We start from the raw sequence: 19,886 nt of genomic DNA, 5'->3' as shown, positions 1-19,886 counted from the left end.
AATTCAAATAAGAGGCAATCTTAACGCCTTTTGGCATCTGACAGTAGTGAATTCCTTCCAAATTGACAGGACTGACCACATATTTCCATTAAATTTTTTTCACATCTGAAACCTTCAATTCAAACCTTCAGTCTGTGGTCCAAACTCAAATTAACTTTTTCCCAAAGAGGAAACTGGTCAGCATTACAGGCAACTGACTGAGATGTTGCGAAAGTCATAAACATATTTTTGCCTTTTCAGAGCCGTGGCATGAGAATATAAAGAAATGTGTGAGAACTCTACTGTAAGTTGTTATTTTCACCAGAAATACTGTGAACATTTTCTCTCTCTTCTGTCACTGTACCTTATACTGCCAAATCTGGAAAAAGAATGCGTACTTTATCTCGGTAGGAAGAGAAGACGTAAAATTCCGTCAATTCGTACACAGAATGGACCCTTGATAAAGATGATGTTCTATATCGAAGCCATCCTATCTTGAGACTATACACTGAAAATTTTTGTCTTCAAAAACCAGATTAAACTTCTCAAGTATAAGTGAAGCATAAAGTATTAAATTATATTTGCAGAATACAATGAAACAAAAAGCATTCAACACATAAATCACATGATGAGTTGATTAAATAGTGACAGAATTGAAACCTTAATGAATGTTGTTACTTGTACCTTGACTTTAAAAGCTACTCTGAAATATACTTTTCAGAATGTACAATGGTTCAAATTTAGTTTAAGATCCAATAAATCATTGAAAATGGAAAATGACAAATAGATAAGTCACCGCTATAGTAGAAAATCAATTAATAAAGTGTGTTGAATCTCAAGGAGTGTTTTAAGAAATAAGTATTCATAAAACCCCAGTCACTATACAGGAAAGTGAAAATAATATAACTGATCTTTATTGCCCACACTGAAAGAAATGAAAAAATATGGCAAAACAAAAAAGGCTCACTTTTCTCCTCCAGAGAACAACAAAAAAAACCCCACACAAAGACCTCAGTCCTCTCTTTCAACCTTCCTCTTCCCCTGAAATCATGGTATGTGCTAAGGATTTGACCTGCTAGAGTTGGGGATATTATACTGCAACATGGTGAATGATCCTTATAGGATGCCATTTTTTCCCTCTAACATACCTTCAAGGGAAATTTTCCATCAGTGTCCACTCAAAATGGATAGTGACCAACTCAAACAGAGATTCAATACAAAGTTCAGCGAGGTCAGAGATTGTCACCCAATCCCGACAGTGCATTGTAAATCAATGCAGGGGAGATTGTGTGACTGCTTTGGAGACCTCATGAAATATGATGAATATTAGCACTGTCTTGTCAAGCCAACACATTTAATTTTGACTTCTAGAAAAGTGATGATTGTTTTGGTTTCTGCCATTCATATTTCGGTGACTTTTATCTATTTATTTTTCATCATGAAAAATAAAATTGCCTTTGACATAATTGGAATCAACCCCCTGCTTGAACTTAGTCTAAATCTGAAACAATGGAAAAAGAGTATCCTTGGTATTTACCTATAGAGGCAAGAACTAAATGATAGCAATTTGACTTGTTGTTCGTAAAGCAGGATTTCTACAAGGTAACTCTTGCTCAACTATTGTAACTTAATTTAATATATATTACATTTAACACAACACATATACCTGTCTTTATTACAGTTGTCTGAACATGCAATCTTGCAGCCGTTCCATTCTAACTTGGCTTTAAAATAACTTTTATTGTCTAAGCATGTCTTTGTCAGACAGGAATCTATGTATAGATGATACAGGAGTTAATAAAAAGCCATTACAAGATTTCACAGACTAACCTTACTGCAAGGAGCAATCCAGTAAGCCATTGAAAGGAAGGGCAGTCCTATTGCAACAGCAAGAACAACCAGAAACTTCACTGCCATGGTCTGCTGTCGTAAACCTGATAAATTTTCATACCAAATTGAGAGAAGTTGTTGCTGGCAGTTTGGATGTGCTACAAACTATAATAAAGAAAAAGAGCACAAAAATAATATTGCTATCAGAATAACCTTTATTAAAATACAGCTATATGAAGCACATTAAGAATTCTGGAATAGCAACAACTCAGGAGAGTTGTTCAAAGGAGAATTAACAAGGGCATAAGAAAAACTATTTGACAGGCTAAATTTCCCAGCAAACAGATATGTTGCCATCAGCAACAATAAATACTTTAATTTAAAAAACTACTGTTTATTGACACATTTATTATTTATTATTCAATCACAAACTATTAATTTTATCTAAGGTTAATTAAACATAAAATTTATCTGGTCAAACTTTATAAGTTTCTTATACTTATATTTTTAAATTTACTGCTTCAGAAATTCCAAAACTTTAAGTCTTTTTGTTCTGCAAAAAATGCTATATAATCTTCAGTTGTGAAAGAAAGATTTTGACATATTTTCACATGCTAACATGCTGGCATAAGAAAACAGCTGTCATATTTGCAGGAAATCAGATAAGGACTGTTTATAACTTGGTTCTGGAATATTTTGGACAAACTCTGCAAAACTGAGAAGTCTACCCTATAACCCCCTTTGTGTCCTCTGGGTAGTATAAGAAGCACCTTACAAAGGTAGATATTAACAAATAGTAGATCCTTGTGTACTGTATATGTTTATATCTAAACCTGTAAATAGAACTAAAAATTTAAATTAATCTAGGCTGGTTTTTTTCTATAATCTTCTCTATACTTAAAGGATGACTGGCTGCAGGTGCAAGAAATATCTTTATTGAGATAAGAGAAAGAACTTTCTTGTGCAAGAAAGTTCACATTCAGGGAAGGATTAAGACTCAAATACTATGAAGGACAAACTCATTGTGATATGTTCTCTTCAGCAGCTGCTTCATCTCTCTTTAGTGACCATAACTTGCCAAGTGTTTTGCAGTGTTTTCATTTGCTGGTGAGTGCTCAGCCAAAATAGTTTTCTTCTTTTCTTCCTTTCATGAACACATAAATACACCTCTCATGTAAGAGATGCGAGCTCAATTTTTGTAAAAAAGGCTCTACTTTAGGGCAACATGCATTTCAAGTATTCTTCTGATCTGTATCTTCTTGATCTTTGGTTGTATAAGATTTATCACACAAATCATTTCTCCCTGGTTCACGCATGCCACCTAGAATTTTACAACCTCTATTATCCAAGACAAGTTTCCTGGGTAATTCAAGGGTCTCTGTGCAGCTACTAACTCAGCTGGTTTCACTGAGAGCTTTTCAGATGGAGACCATAGTATTAAACTGACAGTAGAAATGAAAGCAAGACAAAGAAGGAATGATAACTGTTGTAATTGACACTGCCTGAAGCCTTTTTTTTTTTATTTTGCACATAGCTACAAATTGGTTTAGATTCATTTGCTCTCATACTCACTGTGACCAGTATCCACCCTGAATATCTGCTTCTTGTTTATATTGCAAGCTATCTGGGGCAAGGATTCTTTTGTTTGCAAAATACACTGTGCTAAAGGGCCCTAATGTTCATTTGTCATAGGCTACCAAAACATAAACATTTAATAATAGCACAATTTAATACCACTATCATGACATGTCTGTTTGGTCAACATAATTGCTTACTTTTTTAACTTCATACTTAATGGCAAGTTTTAAGCGGCTAAGGCTGGGGCGGCCGTGTTCTCCATTACTGAGGTTCATCTCTACATCACCATTCAAAATAGCTTCCACTTCTTCTGTATTTCTGCACAAATCAAGGAGTCCGACTACAAAATCTTTGCATTGCATAGACAGTTTCTTGTAATCATTCTAGAAAACAGAAGAAAGAAGGAGACTTAATGTTTGGATCCACCATGACAGAAACAGTTCTAAATCCCAGCCACACCTCTGTGAATATTTTCTTTGCATCTTGTTATGAGCTTCCCCCCCCCCAAATGATCAGAGTGGGATTTGTCTCACCTTGGTTACCTTGCATATCTACCTTATCAAGTTCTGCACCTGAGTCACTTCTCTAGACTTGCTTTTGAGGCCATTAAAGTAAAAAAAACCACTTTCAGAAATGTTGTATGACATATTTTTATAGCCTGTTCAAGTTGAGATGAATAGCACAGGGGAAATTTTTCTATGCTCTGTCACAGCAGTCTAGACATCCAGTTGAGATCTAGAAAATTGCACTGTAGAGATTTCAATTGGACAAGATGAGTATCCTACACAGAACACATCTAAACAAATTTCCAACTTTCCTGAGAATTGCACAAATATAATGAATTTTCTTAGGTCTTGATTTATTCTTGTAAACTTCATCTTTCTCATTTTCCAGCATCTATTCTAGCTTAGAAACATAAGATTGCCTTTCTCAAACAACACTGTCGGCAGTGCCACAGTTAGCGTGGTGATACCACATTTCTAACTGCAACTCTGCTCTCTAGCTCAAATATCTCACAACAGACTTCACTATGTCAGCTAAAATGTTGCACTGCAACTGCAGGTTCCATTGCTTATTCCTTTAACTACCAAGTGTTCTCCTCAGTCACAGGTATTTTGATCATTGCAATCCACAGTTCATTAACCACCTTTACATGCAGCTGTGTTTGGGTCATAAAAAGACAAATATAGCTAGACAGAGAGGGAGTTGGATGTAGATACAGATGTATATCTAAAGCTAAAAAATTTCTCTTAGGAGAGATTTAGTCACATATGTGCCAACAACTTTTGCTATTTTTGTCATCTCTGCTAATTTTAATGTCTTAAAAAGATGAAATTACTTTAAAATATTTCCTAAACAAAAGAATGAAAAAATCCTCCAACCACCTCACACCATATAGGACTGCTCATGGCGTCTCCATTGCATATTCAAAGTAACTTTCTACGAATGCTTTTATTACAGTGGCACATTTCCAGCTCTTCCAGTCTGTTCTTCATAGCATTCCCCCTTCTCCCACTTGTACTCTCTGTTTAGCCCCTTTTTTAAATTACTTCCCTCCTACTAAGTGTCATCTAATGCATTTAATGCTTCATCCTGGAAGAGAAACCATTATTGAGTCAGGATACCCTAATTTATTTGCTGAGGGTGTACTTCGTGCATCTCTGTGCTTTATTAACCACAACACCACAATAACAGTTTATTACTTGGATATATTAAATGATTGCATCCAAGTTTTACACTTCACTTTGCTTAGATGGATGCAAACCTTCCCAGACAAATAGTTACAGACAGTATTGTACATCTACATAAAACTGCTAGCGATTTACTTTTTTAATAATGTAACATAAACAAGATAGCTCAGATCTGTCATAAAAGACAAAGGCACTTCAATGTCACTTATCTACAAAGACAACAGAAGATAAATAATAAAACTAACCATATCCTGTCATGCTGTATAATTTATTATTGCATTATTTATTTTCCTTCTCTTCAGAAGAATAACAAGAGGGATTAACTGAAATCCTGACATTTTGGCACTGCAGAAAGACATTTTTTGCAAGTAATAGATCACCTTCTGTTTGGCTTTCATTTTTGTGGCAGAAGCTAACATTCATTATTCAAAAATTTTAACACATGAATGTCCTCTTCAAAATGATAGGAAAATTAACCATTTTAGATTCACAGACAAAGGACAAACATAGAGGCAACTACACATCCTTCTATGATTAGGTACCAAAATGATATCTGACCCTTGAACATCAAATGAAAAAATGAATAATTTTCAATAAATATAGGAACAAAATCATTTGACCTTCATAATAACTATTACAAAATATTGTAATATATTAGTATGTGCATATTTTCTGGTAGGAGATATGTACAATCATCCACACTCACACACACCCTTCATCAGTATTTAACAGCTCAAATGAGTGAGACTTGACATGGAGTTTCAAAACAGTATGTGAGGAACTCCACAGGGGAGTCCAATGTCTTTGGGTAGCCTCAAAACATCATATATGATAATTTATTCTAATGAATAATATGATTTTTTTTCTGAGTGTAGTACTATTTACCAAAATATATACTGGAGGGGCACTTTTTAGGTAGAGCCAGATTCCCTGTTCACACTGTGCCAAATTATCCCTTCTGAATCTAGGTTCGTACACAGTACCACAGTATGTATTAGTACCCAGTAAATTCATCCATAAACTCCATCAGTTTATATTCCCATTTGCAAATGCAATAAAATAGCTTCCTCTCCCATGAAATACTGCCACAGCTGTGATCAGTGGTGATAGCCGAGTTGATAAGTCCTCAGCAGTCAGGTTGCGGCAAACAACCTTTGGAGAACTGAGCGTTGCCCATCACTGCCTCCACCTCAGCTGTGGTGCAGGCAAAGTCAGCTGAAGGCAGAGCCCTTCCCTGTTCCAGTTCACAGCTTGCTGTCTTGAGACCTATTCTCTTACGAAGAATTTTTCCTTTCAGAGAAGGTTATGGAGGATAGATGGGATGATAAAGTCTTAAACTGCTACAGGAAAATTTGTCAGGGTCTGAACTTTGTTTCTAAGAAATCATGTGTGTTCATTTGCAGAAACTACTACATGGGCCACCTTTTGCCCCTTGTCTCCTTAGTTCACTTAAATGTCTAATGACAGCAAAAATGACTGATACACTCTTCAGTGTCTCTCTATCACACATGCACAGAAAGTTCCCCCTCTCCCAGAGTTTCACGTCTCCTACCACTAATGTGAGCCAAGGGAATGTGGCAATTTGTTTGGCTTAACTTATTTTTGAAAATGGCCAAAAGCATGGATAATTCCGTGAGTTTTCCTCTACTGCAAAGTGTAAACTCAGTGAATTTTAAATAAAGCATTTTTGGGATACTTGAGAAGGGAGTTAAAAATTAAATTATAGTTGGAGGCTCTAAAAAGAATCAACCTTTAATTCTTCAATAAAGCATGTCTGTTTTATCTTATGCATGTGACAAACATTGGTTCAGGGCTCCTCAGCAGTTTAGGAAAAAACAAATTTTGCCAAATTTCGCCACACTAAGCATGAGGGGGCAGCACTAGCTGGTCCCACCCTGCAAAAGAAGGTGATGATTTGGGGTGAGTGCTATGGGGGATGATGAACTGGGGGAACAAGATGTTAGTGGCCAGGAGAGTAGGAGAACATCACCAAAACTGTTTCTCTCAGAAAAACAGGTCCTTCTTCACACAGTCTCCTGTGACCGGTCATAGGCTCCCACTGTCCCCCCCAGACTATGCCCGGGATGAGAATGCTCTCAGGATGCAGGTTGACACTGAACCCTGCAGAAGAGATGTAGCAGTGCTCTAGACCATATCCTGGCCCTGCTTAGTAGAACTGTAGAGGCCAAGATCAGAAACTATGTTTATCAGATGGGCCTTTGAGAATCCTGGTCTAGTGGAATTAGAATTTAGGACCTAGTGGATTTAGTATTTCAAAGTGCTTTGTGAATGTAAGTGGGATGTAATGTTGGATTTAGGCATCTCAGTAGGTGGCTAAACACATTATTTCCCTTATAAAGGTCCTTAGTCCTTCTTCTCCAGCAGGTGATGTTACCTTTTTTTTTAAGAAATATGACTATAGCTGTAATGAAGACTGGGATCCAATTTCTGTAATGGGGGTTGTATAAAGGAAAAGAAAAAAACCAAAACAGAAGAAAATCAGACTTTGAGTTGATACGTTGAATTTTGCTTCTTATCAGAAAACCAAACTCAGACAACCTTATTAGGGGAAGTAATTTACAGTAAACAGTAACATATCTATATTTAACTTAAAAATACATTTTCCATTCCATCCCATGACACAATAAACCAGTCTGTTGCCGTTATAGTTGCAATGGACTTTGTACTAAATGCTTATCTTATCCATTTTGAACAGCACTGGGCCACACCTGTCCCTCTCAAAACTCCAGGCCACATCTCTGCAGGACATTTGTCATATATCATCGACATCTTTATGGACATAATAGAGATATTAGCTCTAGGGTGGGCGAATGATTGAGATGACAGAAAACATGATCACAATATCCAAAAGTAAAAATATTCTATATAATATCAAACCTTGTAAAACTGCATACTTAGTCATGTCAGGGTAATCCCAAGCACAAGCAGAGGCTGGGAAGAGAATGGATCAAGAACAACCCTGGGGAGAAGGACTAAGGGTGTTTATGGATGAAAAGCTCAACATGAGCCAGCAATATGTGCTTGCAGCCCAGAGAGCCATCGATATCCTGGGCTGTATCAAAAGCACCTTGACCAGCAAGTCAAAGAAGATCTCAGAATTACTTGGGAAGCCTGAATTAGCTGTTTGCTACAGAAACATTCCTATACTGTGATTGACACATCTATCCAGTTTAGCACTGACCCTTTCTATTGCCTCTGAGGAAGATCTGGGAATTATCTGTCCCACTGGTTGCTGTAGACACTCACTTGAAAGTTCTCCTGCAACAATACCCCATCAGCACCATAAAATAGGTGACTGTTATAACAGTGTATTACAGAAAGTTCAATTTCCATTTAGGTAAGGTTTGAAATACTTCAAGTGGCTAAGGCAAACTCCAGGTGGAACTAAAGATTTGCCATGCCCAGCTAACCTATGCACTAAAAATATACTTGTTCTGACTACACTAACACGTGTAACACGTTTTTAGGAAACCCACATTTTTATGCAGCAAACTCCTGAAATAAAGCAAGGTTAACAATTTTTAGATAAATTGCTGCAAGCAGGGATATGAGCTTGCAGGAGCACAAGCTAGCCCACACTCAATAAAGCTGACAGCAACCATTTCCTATAACTTGCACACACTTATACTGCCTCCACTGAAACTAAGTCAGGTATTTTGCAGTCAAGTCCCTAGCCTGTCTAGATTCTGTAAATGTTAATCACTTATCAAAATTGTAAATGTTAACTCTCAATAATTCACGTATAAATGCGAATGGTCTTTAATATTTATCCAGAACCACCACGGGATTTTAGTACCTATAAAAACATTCCCTAAAGACCCAATGTTGTCTGCTCCTGGTGAAACCTTAAATTAAAGGAGAGTGAAATTTCTGTGTTGCCTACTGCTCCTGCTCCTCACAGTACCTATCCACCTCCACTCTACTCAAAGAGTATGTATGTTCCCAGCAGAGCCTGGATGTTTAATGCCTGGTAATGTGGAGCTGCTCTGTCTCTCATCTAGCCTCCTGTTTCTGCTGAGGGACAGTACCTGTTGAAATTCTTTATACACCACTGCACTAGAAGTTAAGCTCTAATTTTCGAGAAAGCAACTGAAACAAAAGAAGAACTAGAAAAAAAGAAGTCCTTGAAGAAAGACCTTCTTATGGCACTTCAGAGCAGGCTGTACAAGTTTGCTCTGTGACCCAGCCCACCTGTTCTCACCTGTGTACTCCATTCCCTGCCTGGTGGTACCAGGGACAATGTGCTCCCAATTCATCCCACTGACTGTGTACTGCAGCGTACATTTGAAAGACAGTTCTTGCTGACTGTTCCAGATGATGATTTTGTTTATCTTTATAATAATCTTAGTTTGTGTCACTCCAACTGTGGTAAAGGGAGCTATACAGTTCCTACGAATCAGACATGCTATTATCTCAACATAGCTGTGAACTTAACAGGCTGCATTTATGGTGTATGCAAAATGGTTTTCTATTCTGTTCTAAATTTACTCCTCTTTAAGTTAATCAACTCCTTTTGTTCCCATCAGCAGCTGCTAAAGAGAAAGAAATGAGTGTGTGGTTTAAATTCTCTCCTCTGAACTGTACATGAAAGCAGTGGATGAAATCTCAGTCCACTGAGGTCCTAAGGATTTCTCTCAGGGAGTTCATAAGGCAGACATGCATCCTCTGCATTACGTTGAAATGGTCCTCCCACCATTTTTAATTGATATAAAATGAAAATTCTCCTCTGCTCCAATTTCTGAGGTTTAGCTGTTGTTTTTAAGATCATCTTGCACATTCCTTCTCCTTACTTTCCCTCTCCAAGAAATATTTCTGCTTCTTACAACAGATTGGTGCCATAAAGATACCCTTATGAACAAAACTCAGGAGTAATTTATTCAGAACTTCAGCATCTCAGATCAGGTTGGCTAAATCAAGAAAGGTTCAGGGCCTTGTGAACTGTGCCACTGCTAAGATGAACATTAAATATTGATCATGCCAACTTCAAACTCTTCCTAACATAATGTTGAAAATTATTCTATTACTGCTTTGGAGGGGGTTTATCTCCTGCTAGTGAAGTCTATATAGTAACATCTGCTTTCAACAGGGTCCCATAAGGCAAACCCAGTCTAAGTGATTTTAGCTAACCTAAGTCATAATTAACAATGGCAATGTTTGCACAAAGCCTGACTTTGCATTTACTGAGAGAAAGAAAGTTACATTCTTACTGTCCTAACACAAATGAACTGTGGAAAATATTTCTGTAGGTTGTGCACCTACATAACAAAAAAAATGAAACAAAGAACACTCACACTTCAAGTCTCAACTAATCATACTTTTTTCAAAATCAAAAGCATTTGTAAAATATTAAAAATTCTTTATAACACTGAAAAAGTCTTTAAGGTTAGAGAGTTCCCATATAACGAACCACAAGTAAGTAAAAAAGAGGAAGAGGTTACTAGAAATACTAGAAAAAAGAAAGCAGGACATTAAAAAAGGAGAAGGATGTTTATTTAGAGTCCTTTTTTGTGAATAAATGCAAAACTTTGTGAGGAATGAGAAAGCCTCCAGTCCAATTATGAGAAAATAATAAGAATCTGCAAGTGTTTAATAGAATCACACAACTTGTCTTGCCAAACAGTACCAAAAGGTACCACTTTAGTCTCCTCTTTCCCGTGCCCTAAGACAGCTTCAGCATGGGTTTGAAGGGCCTTCTTTACTATCCTGTCTAATAGGAAGTAGAAAATTAGTTCACTGGCACATTCTACACAAGGATCAAGAATTACGCTCAGCACACAGCAATAAGTCATTCCCAAGGATTTAAATACTCCATTGATTAAACAATTATATCTTTTCCGAAATTATCCTGCTGATTTATGAAGATAATGCTGATCTCTTATTGTTCAAGGAATGGGAGAAAACCTTTGATTGAAATTTGTAATTTTGTGTCTGTCAGAATCAGTATCCCTCTACTCACCTTGAATTCTTTCTCTATGTTGGCAAGCACAGCCAGCTCATTGCTGAGCTCTAAGGCAGTCATTACAGGGTCTTCACTGGACAAAGACAGATAAGCAGGGCTGGCCAGACCTTTGTAGGCATTGATTCTGGATCTGGAATGGCTGAAAGAGTCATGTTTTTGTTTCTGATTGCATTCACTGCACTTGCAGAAATAGTCATGTGGCCTATCGATCCTAGCTCCTTTTCTCAGCAGAGTGTGGACAATCTCATACTCATGGCAGTGAGCAGCCAGGATGATTGGTGTAACATCATGGGAAAACCGTGTGCCATCTTCATCATATGCATAGAAGTCATCTTGCTGGAGCTCTGACTGGCTAGGACTCAATGCAAGCCTCTTGCCTTCGGCAAAAGCGGGATGGTTTAGGATGGCTTCCACTATCCGAACATAACCTTTGCTAATAGCCAAAAGCAAGGCATCCCCCACCCGAGACAGGTTCTCCTTCTTCAGCAGAAGCTCTGTGATCTCCAGGTGCTCATTGGCAACTGCCAGCTGCAAAGCGTTCTGTCCCATGTAGTCCACACAGTTCACATTGAGTGAGGGACATTCTTCCAGCATTTTGCGAACCACTGGAATATTTCCATATTCTGCAGCATCCAAAAAGCGCTCCTCCTCAAGGGAAAGACTTGTTGAGTGGTCATTAAACATATATGCCGGCCCTCGACTGGCCTGCCTCCTCCCCTTCTCCCGGAGAATGGTCTGTCTTCGAAGCGCTAGTCTGTTCTCGTTGCCTCGGCTGTGTGGAAATAGAAAAATTATCAGTTCAGTTTTATGCAAGGGCATATCCATTTTAAATAATAATTAATACAAGTACTTTAAACCTTTATCTTCTGCATATTTTTTAATGCATCAGGAAGACCAGAAACACTGACTTTGATGCACTTTGTAACCACAGTCACTACACAGCCCTGGAATAACTAGCCAGATACTTTATTTCAACAGGAAGAAAAAGCCCCAATCAGTCATAATTTAACACTACACTTTTTTCCTTATTTTGTCCTCACAGCTCAAAGTGAAAACAAGCCACAAGGTGAAAGGAATCAGCAGTCATGGGATTAGGAATGAGGGATTGCTCAAGACAGCAGGGCTCTGGTTTCTCCTATTCACCCTGATGTTTTTCTCACATCTGTAATTGAATGTTCAGTCATAGATTGAATCTGGACAAGATAAAAGCATACAATTACACTGTATGACATTTCTTACTCCCCATCTCCACCATCCTTTTCATTATTACAGTTCATAACCTTGATATACTATTTATTCCTTCACTCAGTATCTTGCCAACACATCCTGCCGATTCTTGATTCACAATACTTCTGAAATGTTGTCCAGTCTGCTGCTACTGAAACCCTTAGCAATTCCTAACCTTTTATAGTAATTATTAATTACTTCATTAATAATTATTTAATGATTAAAACATAAAGGGAACTATATCAAAGTTAAGTTTATTCAGGAATGCTACAAAGTATGTTACATTCTCTTTAACAAGAAGAAAATCTAATTCGCAACTGTTATTATTTCAGTCAACTAAGATCCCAATCCTGAATAGAAATTCAGTTGTGAATAATTTTCTCTTTTAGAATTACTCTGCTAAACTACATAATATTCACCACAACTTCATCTTTTTTTCTCATTGAATAGTAGCTTAGTGATTCTTTACATACATATGTTCAAACACACTTCATTATATTCAGTATTTCCCATAAAATACTAACCATGAGCAATATTTTATTCATTAACTACTTACTAACGAATATGAATTTAAATGTCTAGATTTAACTTTAGTATAAATTTCCTTTTTTTTCCTCTTACCTTCTCAGTTCCAGAGATACAGTTCTCTGCAGCACTGGAAATGCTTCAAATTGCCAAAATCTTACATATAGAAGGACAATTTTTGTGTAAGATAGTAATAGGTATGGAATGTGGAATATATCTCAACATACAAGAGTAACGGTCAATGTAACAGGACTAATACTGTGCTGCAATGGCAAGTTTACAGCCTTGGTTTGCACTATGTCGGTCATTTCATGATATGGAACAATGTTAGACCCCATTTTCTACTCCTTGAGATCTCTGCAAAGGCTGTCTCAGTTACTGCAGGTTCAGAGCATATGAGAGAGCATGAATATATGCTAATGTCTTACAGATGGATATGCTATATTGCTGGTTGAAATTTTTCTATGCATATTTCCAGATATTTTAAAAAGTATATTTATATTTGTTGAAAAGACAGCCTTTGGAGAGGTTTCACAGAAAACATGAAAACTAAATGAATGAAAATTTTACTGGCATTCATGACACTATTGGTGCCAAAATCTGAAGTTCACTAAATGGAAGCCAGTCTGTTGTTATATCTACAATTGTTTGACTGGAAATGTGTGTCATAAATTGGAATAGGGATGAAATGCTAGGAAGGAGAGATCACAACAGAGAAAGCAGACACCAGGGTTTCCAGTTTTCAAAGTTGTACCTTAAAGGATTCTAATGTGATTCTGAACAGTTTTTTCACACACACGGAATATATCAGTGTACTACAGATGAGGTGAAAATCAACTGGGTGTCAGGAAAGAGAAGGAAGCTAAAGGCACGAAGGTGCAGGGAGGAGGAGAATGAGAGAGAAAAGAATGCAAGGGGAAATTTCCAAACCTTATGGGTTTTAAGATTTATGCACTGAATAACTCTTTAGAGATGACCATAGCAACACCACAGGGAGACAAGGAGACAACTTCCCTAACTTCTGTAAGAGAGTCAGTGCTCAAAAAATAAAGAACTTAACTACACCAATTAAGTTAATCCTACAGTTGAGGGTTTTACCCAGGCTGTATGTTTCCTGAGTTTTATAGCTTCCTAGAAAAAAAGAGGCTCAGAGTAAGTCATAAAATTTTCAGAAAAAAACATCAAGTTGATGCTGATCAACTGATCAGAACTGATTTTCATTCACCATTGCCATTGTTTATCCAAATTGTGCAATGTGTGGGGGAAAAAAATCATTTTCATAGTGAAATTAACTAGAGCTAAAGAAAAAACAAATAATGCATAGTGTAGTTATGTGTCTTGTACATGTATGTATGTTGCTACCAAATTTAATTACACATGGTTGGATTTTATAGCTTAATTGATAAAAATGAAAGTTTCTTTAATGCAAGAGAACTAATTGATAAAGCATGGATACAAAAACTTTGTACTGCTTTCAAAACTTTCAACAAATGTGATGTCACAGAAATACTCTGAATTGTGAAAATATAGCAAGCTTACAAGATTCAACACATATATACAGGAAAACTAGAATAAATATAAAATAGAAAGCATATAGCTTTTTGTCTGTGTTCCATTTCTATAGTTCACAGGATCTGCATTTAAGACTAAGTTTATTTTAATTAGGTCAATCTCTCAAACTTCTGCAGTCAGTAAAGGCAAACCGAGATGCCTTTACATGAGATCAGGATTCAGAGTAGGAACTCCACCTCTTTGTACATAAGGAACCGCCTATATCGTGGTTAACATCATCAACATAACACTAGCTATGTTATACTTACATTACCCTCAGATAAATAGCCTAAAGTCCTCACACCTGCTCAACTCATATTAACATGACTGTACTGCTTGTAATTATCCTTCTGATTCTCACTTTTGACAGAAGCAGTGAGACAATACATATGCATGCAAAGATGGAGTTAGGAAAGCTAAAGTTCGGCTGGAGTTAAAAGTAGCAAAGAAGGTGAAGAGCAGCAAGAAAAGCTTTCTGAAAGCACACTGGAAGCAAATGGAAGACTAATGGAATTCATGTGCACCCACCACTTGCAAAGCCCCAAACTCACTCAGTAAGTTTCTTAAAGGGGGCTCAGGTACTCCCTGAGGCAGGTGCAAGGGAGAATGTGACTCAGGAGGTTAAAAAACAAACTTTTTACTGGCAAACTTTAGAAAATAAGGGTACTTGGCAAATTCTAAAGCAATATTCAATCAAAATAAAGTATTTCACAAAACATTGACTTAATAAACTCTAACCCACTTAACTTCAAGTTACCCAGATTTTGAGAAGAGGAAAATAGGAGAAGGACAGAGATAAGAGAAAGATGTAGCTACTGTCTTGGTTCCAGTGTGGTCTCAGCTGCTATAAAATCCAAGACAACATGGACATTACACATGTAGACTTGCACAATTGCTTTTATCTGCTCTGGTCTCTTGGGGCCCTCCCCTCAGGTGGGATTTTCAGTGTGCCAGTGGCTATTAGCCATTCTGGGCTGGACTAGAGGCTCCAGGGGAGGGCTGTGGAGCAGTGCACCATCCCACTCACATAGAACTTGCCCTGCCCTACCCCACCACCCTCACTTTAGTTGTTTTGAGCCAGTGATCATTTTCTGCAGTCTCTCACACTGTTCAACTGACTGTAGTACTTAAAACTGAGGCAAAGAAAGCACTGAGTACCTCAATCTCACCTGTGTCCTTTGTCACTGGGTCCACCAGCAATAACCAGCCTGTGGTGGTGAACTGACTCAATACACAGACAAAAACTGCAGTTCACTAAACACTTTCTCTTTCATTTTTTAAATAATGGAAACAGATTATATGTCTATTCTCGCAACACATTCAGTATGATTTATCAAAACAATAGTGAAGAATACTTAGAATTAGCTTTGTCTAGTAGCACTCCCCCTTTCCTTGCATGCATTTAGAAGAAAATCATTGCTTAAATGGGGGATTGAGCACATACATTCCTTCGATAGTAGCTCATCTTCTGGATTAGAACCTATTGCAGAAAGAAATAGAAGATTTTTGCACTGTTTGCTGGACATGTATGCTGTAATGCATGTCTGATGCAGACTTCTAGAATCTCAGTGTAATCCACTTTCCTTGCATCAATATATTTCATAGGTATGAAATAAATTTCCTGGTTTGTCCATTTGAAATTACAGTTAATTAAAGTTAATGGTCTGTAATGAAAACTGGTTCTTGCAGCATGAGACCATAAATATGTTTAACTGTAATAAAGAAAACTAAATTTTATAAGACACTTGATTGCCTCCAAGAGCAGGGAAAGGAATTTGACAATCTGAAAGATTATGTTCAGTCCTGTTGTATTCTGATGTTCTTACATTTATTTCAACATTACTAAATTCCTTCCAGTCCATTTTTTATTAAAAAGATGCCCAAGTTGGCATCTATTGTCACAGATGGTGGCCATGCAAGTCTTAAAGCCACTTGAAACCTCATCCTTCCCAGACTTTAATGGTTGGTTGCAACAGACTATTAATGCACTTTGGGGCAGATAAGGTCTAAATGACTGTACTTATCACCACTTACTACTGAAGAGCCAGTATAACCAAGCCTGGAATAGTGTCAATTTTTGGATATCATATTACAGGAAGGAGTTCTAAAAAATAAGAAATTAAATGGAAGAGAGCAGCAGAGATCACACAGTCTCTACTGTATTTTCCACTTTAAGCATAATAAGATTGATTTTGTCAATCTTACGTACAGGATGGTACTCATCTCACTTCTACCACAGGATCGGTACAATTCAAGTATAAATTAGTCATTTTGATCTTCTCCGTATATAAAGGAGAGACATTTCTTCTACCTCCTTTTTAAATTGAGCACCTATATTTTTCCATTGTTTCAAAAAGAATTTTAGCTAATCAGTGATCCAGTGAGATTAAAGCCTACTTTAATGTGTAGAATTTAGCAGCAATATAGAGCACAGAAGGATGATGGAGTCAAGTCCTTACAAGTACAGATATCACCTCAAACAATTCCCATTAAAATATCAGATTCTGTCTTAAAGGAAATTACTATCTTGCTGAAATTTTATTTTCTCTCACTAATCCCACTGAAAGGCTAATCTTGAATTTGACTGTTGTAGTACTCAGAATTAATCTAGTTTTCAGCCAAAATTTAAAAATCACCAATTTAGATCTATTTTATTCAAATTAAGTAGCACTTTCCCCTGACAGTGGTTACCTACAACAAACACGCAGTAATCATATCCTCTCTCAACCTTCATTTTGCTGAGCTACATTAAGCTCATCTCTTTTCCTGCTTCATCCATGCAGTTAAATCTGCCACAGAACAAAAACCTGCCTGAGTAGAACTTTCTAAACTGAAAACAGTAATCTCTTGCATCAGTGTTTGCAGTAAAATGATTAGTCACCTTGTTTTTTCTGTAATGTGTCTTTAGCTATCTCTCTGGTGGATTTACATCCAAGAAATCTTTTAGGCACCACAATTCCTCTGTGAGCCAGAGATGTCTTCTGCCTTTGCTCAGTTTCCTTAATCAGGTGTCAGACAGTGAGTTTTGGGTTTATGAACTGAAAGAACTGTGCTGGAAGATCTGATTTTGACCCTGAACTCCCTTTGAGGACACAGACTGTCATTACAAAGAGTTGTGGAGCTGGGAAAGTTTGGACATGGGAAACAACTGTGAGCATCCACAGCACTATATCCAAAGTAAAATACTTTTTAGAAGAGTTTGCAGTAGCTGCTAGAAGCTGAAAAATCTTGCATAGTAACAGGACAGACTCCTCCTCTTCTTCCTTTACTCACATAGAAGAGTTTATTATGCTCTAAATTTACCATATAAGAGTACTCCATTAAAACACTTAAACCTGAGGTTTGGCTTCCCTTCAAAAGTTTATTAGCTTTAGAAGAAGACTATACAACTTGTCAGGAAATCAGAACATACAAACTCACGAAATCCAACTTTGGTTCTATCTATAAAGAGCATGCTTTAGTAAGAGACTACACTGAAGTCCCTTATTTGAGTATATTAATGCAAAATGAGGCGTAAAGCCTGTAGTTCTCATGAAGAGAAAACAAATATGTACTCATGTACACTGCCAGCAATGCGAATCTACAGGCTAGAAGCAAGGAAGGAAATAAGGAGGCTGAGACTACTGGCAGAATTCTAAAGAAAAAAAGTCAGAGGGATAAATACTCTCGAAGAAAACTAAATAGAGAAAGTAGAATTATGTTGGTACTCGGGTTTAATCACAAACTCCTCCATATTGTGAAGGTCAAGAATTTTGAAAATCAGCCAATCATTAAGTGTGACAACAGTATCCACTCCTTATTCAAACTCAAGTTCACAGCTGAAACAATGTTGAAACCATTAGTAATCACTTCTCAACCAACCCTGTGTACAAGCTTCCATAAAACTTGAAAGGTCATGAACCTGTTTTTACAAAAAAAGGAAAAAAGCCAATGTAAACTAAATTAATCATTTTCAAATTTAATTCTCATATGCTGTTGGTAAATTGTAGATAATTAGTAATTAGCTAGGAGAATAGATAAGAAGTAATACCAAACAAGACCATCAGCACAAAACACCCAAGAATAAATTAGCTAGAAGTAGGTAGCATAATAATATATTATAAATATATTATATATATATTATACGTATATTAATAAATATTATATTATAAATAATTTCCAAAACATGTATTTTATAAAATTACTAATTGAACTTTATAAAATAATAGCTGCATATATAAAATTAAGTAATATATACTTAGTCCAACCACAGATAGGATGGGAGCTTAGACATGTGGTCTCAACCTCTATACAATTCCATGCTATGGGACAGAAAGTGACAGTCTGTAGAAAGGAAGATTAGATTGAAATTCTAAATATAAAGACAGGGAACATCTTGAAACAAGTACCTGAAAATGTTTAGATTTTCCATCCTTTTGCATGAGGATCCATGGTTCCCCTTAACCCTTAGAATATGGTGGTAAATTGTAAGTGGGCTGTAAGTAACAAGTGAAAACCGTCTCTGGACATTTACAATAAAATTTACAAATAATCAGTGACAGTGACTGTGTTAGAAGTAAGAAAACCCTGTAATGAACATCCCTTAAGTATTTAATTTTGTAGCAGACAAAAAGTACATATAAGAATAACTTTACTCACATGGGGCTTTTATCAGAAGATGCACATCCAACACAAAGTATGAAATATGTCATCTTTAAGACTTTTATTTGAAATTTTGGTGGAAACTGATGTGTCTTCTGCGACTGCCCTAGAGGCTCTTCTGAGACCTGGACTGTCAAAGGTTTTTGTCTACAGACTGCTGAGAAGTGTTTTCTCGCTGATTGATTATGTTGTGCAAAGCTTTTATACAGAAGTAATTAAAAGCAATTATGTTTTAGAGAGTCTTTTGTCAATCACAGTCTGAGAATCTGAAAGGGTAATGGTCTGACAAACATTTTTTTCAGCAAATAACAAAAGATTTTTCTCTCTCTCCTGGAAAGTTAGTGGCTATCTAATGGTTGATGCAGCAAAGCACCCAAAATAAGGCAAACAAGCACTTCACAGGCTCATTTCACTTGTCATTCATTCACCCTAATTTTTACCCTCGAGTAATAAAACCAGTAGCTGCCAACCACTGAAATGGGAATCACAAGTAAACAGAAATATTAAGGGAAATGATTACAAAAACAGTGTCTGGAGAAAAATGGCCCAAGGAGGAAAGGTAACCTGGAAACCTGTAACTGAGTCTGCTTAAAGGAGATTTATCAGAAACAACAAAGAAAAAAGCACTCTGATTGCTTGAAGCTTTTAAACAGAGAAATGAGATTCTAAATTCTTTCCTAAAAATAAAAAAGAAGAGACTGTTTTACCAACCCAGAGACTTTTATACACCATACTTGCAAGGGAAATAAAACAGTGCAGATTAAACAGCATAGGACAGTAAAGCAAGGCAGATGATGTGAAGAAATGGGTTGAGACTGCTCAGTATGGAGCGTCAAAAGACATCTTTTTATTTTATTATCCCTTTCTTTGAGGATTACTATAAT

The 19,886-nt window shown here is 36.7% G+C and overlaps 1 protein-coding gene across 1 annotated transcript in view; it reads right to left on the bottom strand.

The window, feature by feature from the left end:
• Positions 1-19,886, bottom strand: part of TRPC6 (transient receptor potential cation channel subfamily C member 6) — an 85,235-nt gene that overhangs the window by 21,940 nt on the left and 43,409 nt on the right. The window contains exons 2-4 of the mRNA XM_027677360.1: positions 11,056-11,830; positions 3,585-3,770; positions 1,810-1,974 (exon numbers count right to left, since the gene is read on the bottom strand). Coding sequence (XP_027533161.1) covers positions 1,810-1,974; positions 3,585-3,770; positions 11,056-11,830 — 1,126 coding nt within the window. The remainder of the gene's footprint in view (positions 1-1,809; positions 1,975-3,584; positions 3,771-11,055; positions 11,831-19,886) is intronic.

This window comes from Neopelma chrysocephalum, unplaced genomic scaffold (assembly GCF_003984885.1).
Source record: "Neopelma chrysocephalum unplaced genomic scaffold, ASM398488v2 Primary Assembly neopelma1_43, whole genome shotgun sequence".
NCBI classification, from domain to species: domain Eukaryota; kingdom Metazoa; phylum Chordata; class Aves; order Passeriformes; family Pipridae; genus Neopelma; species Neopelma chrysocephalum.
The sequence above is the reverse complement of the archived record's forward strand: the minus strand, read 5'-3'. Positions and strand labels throughout refer to the sequence as shown.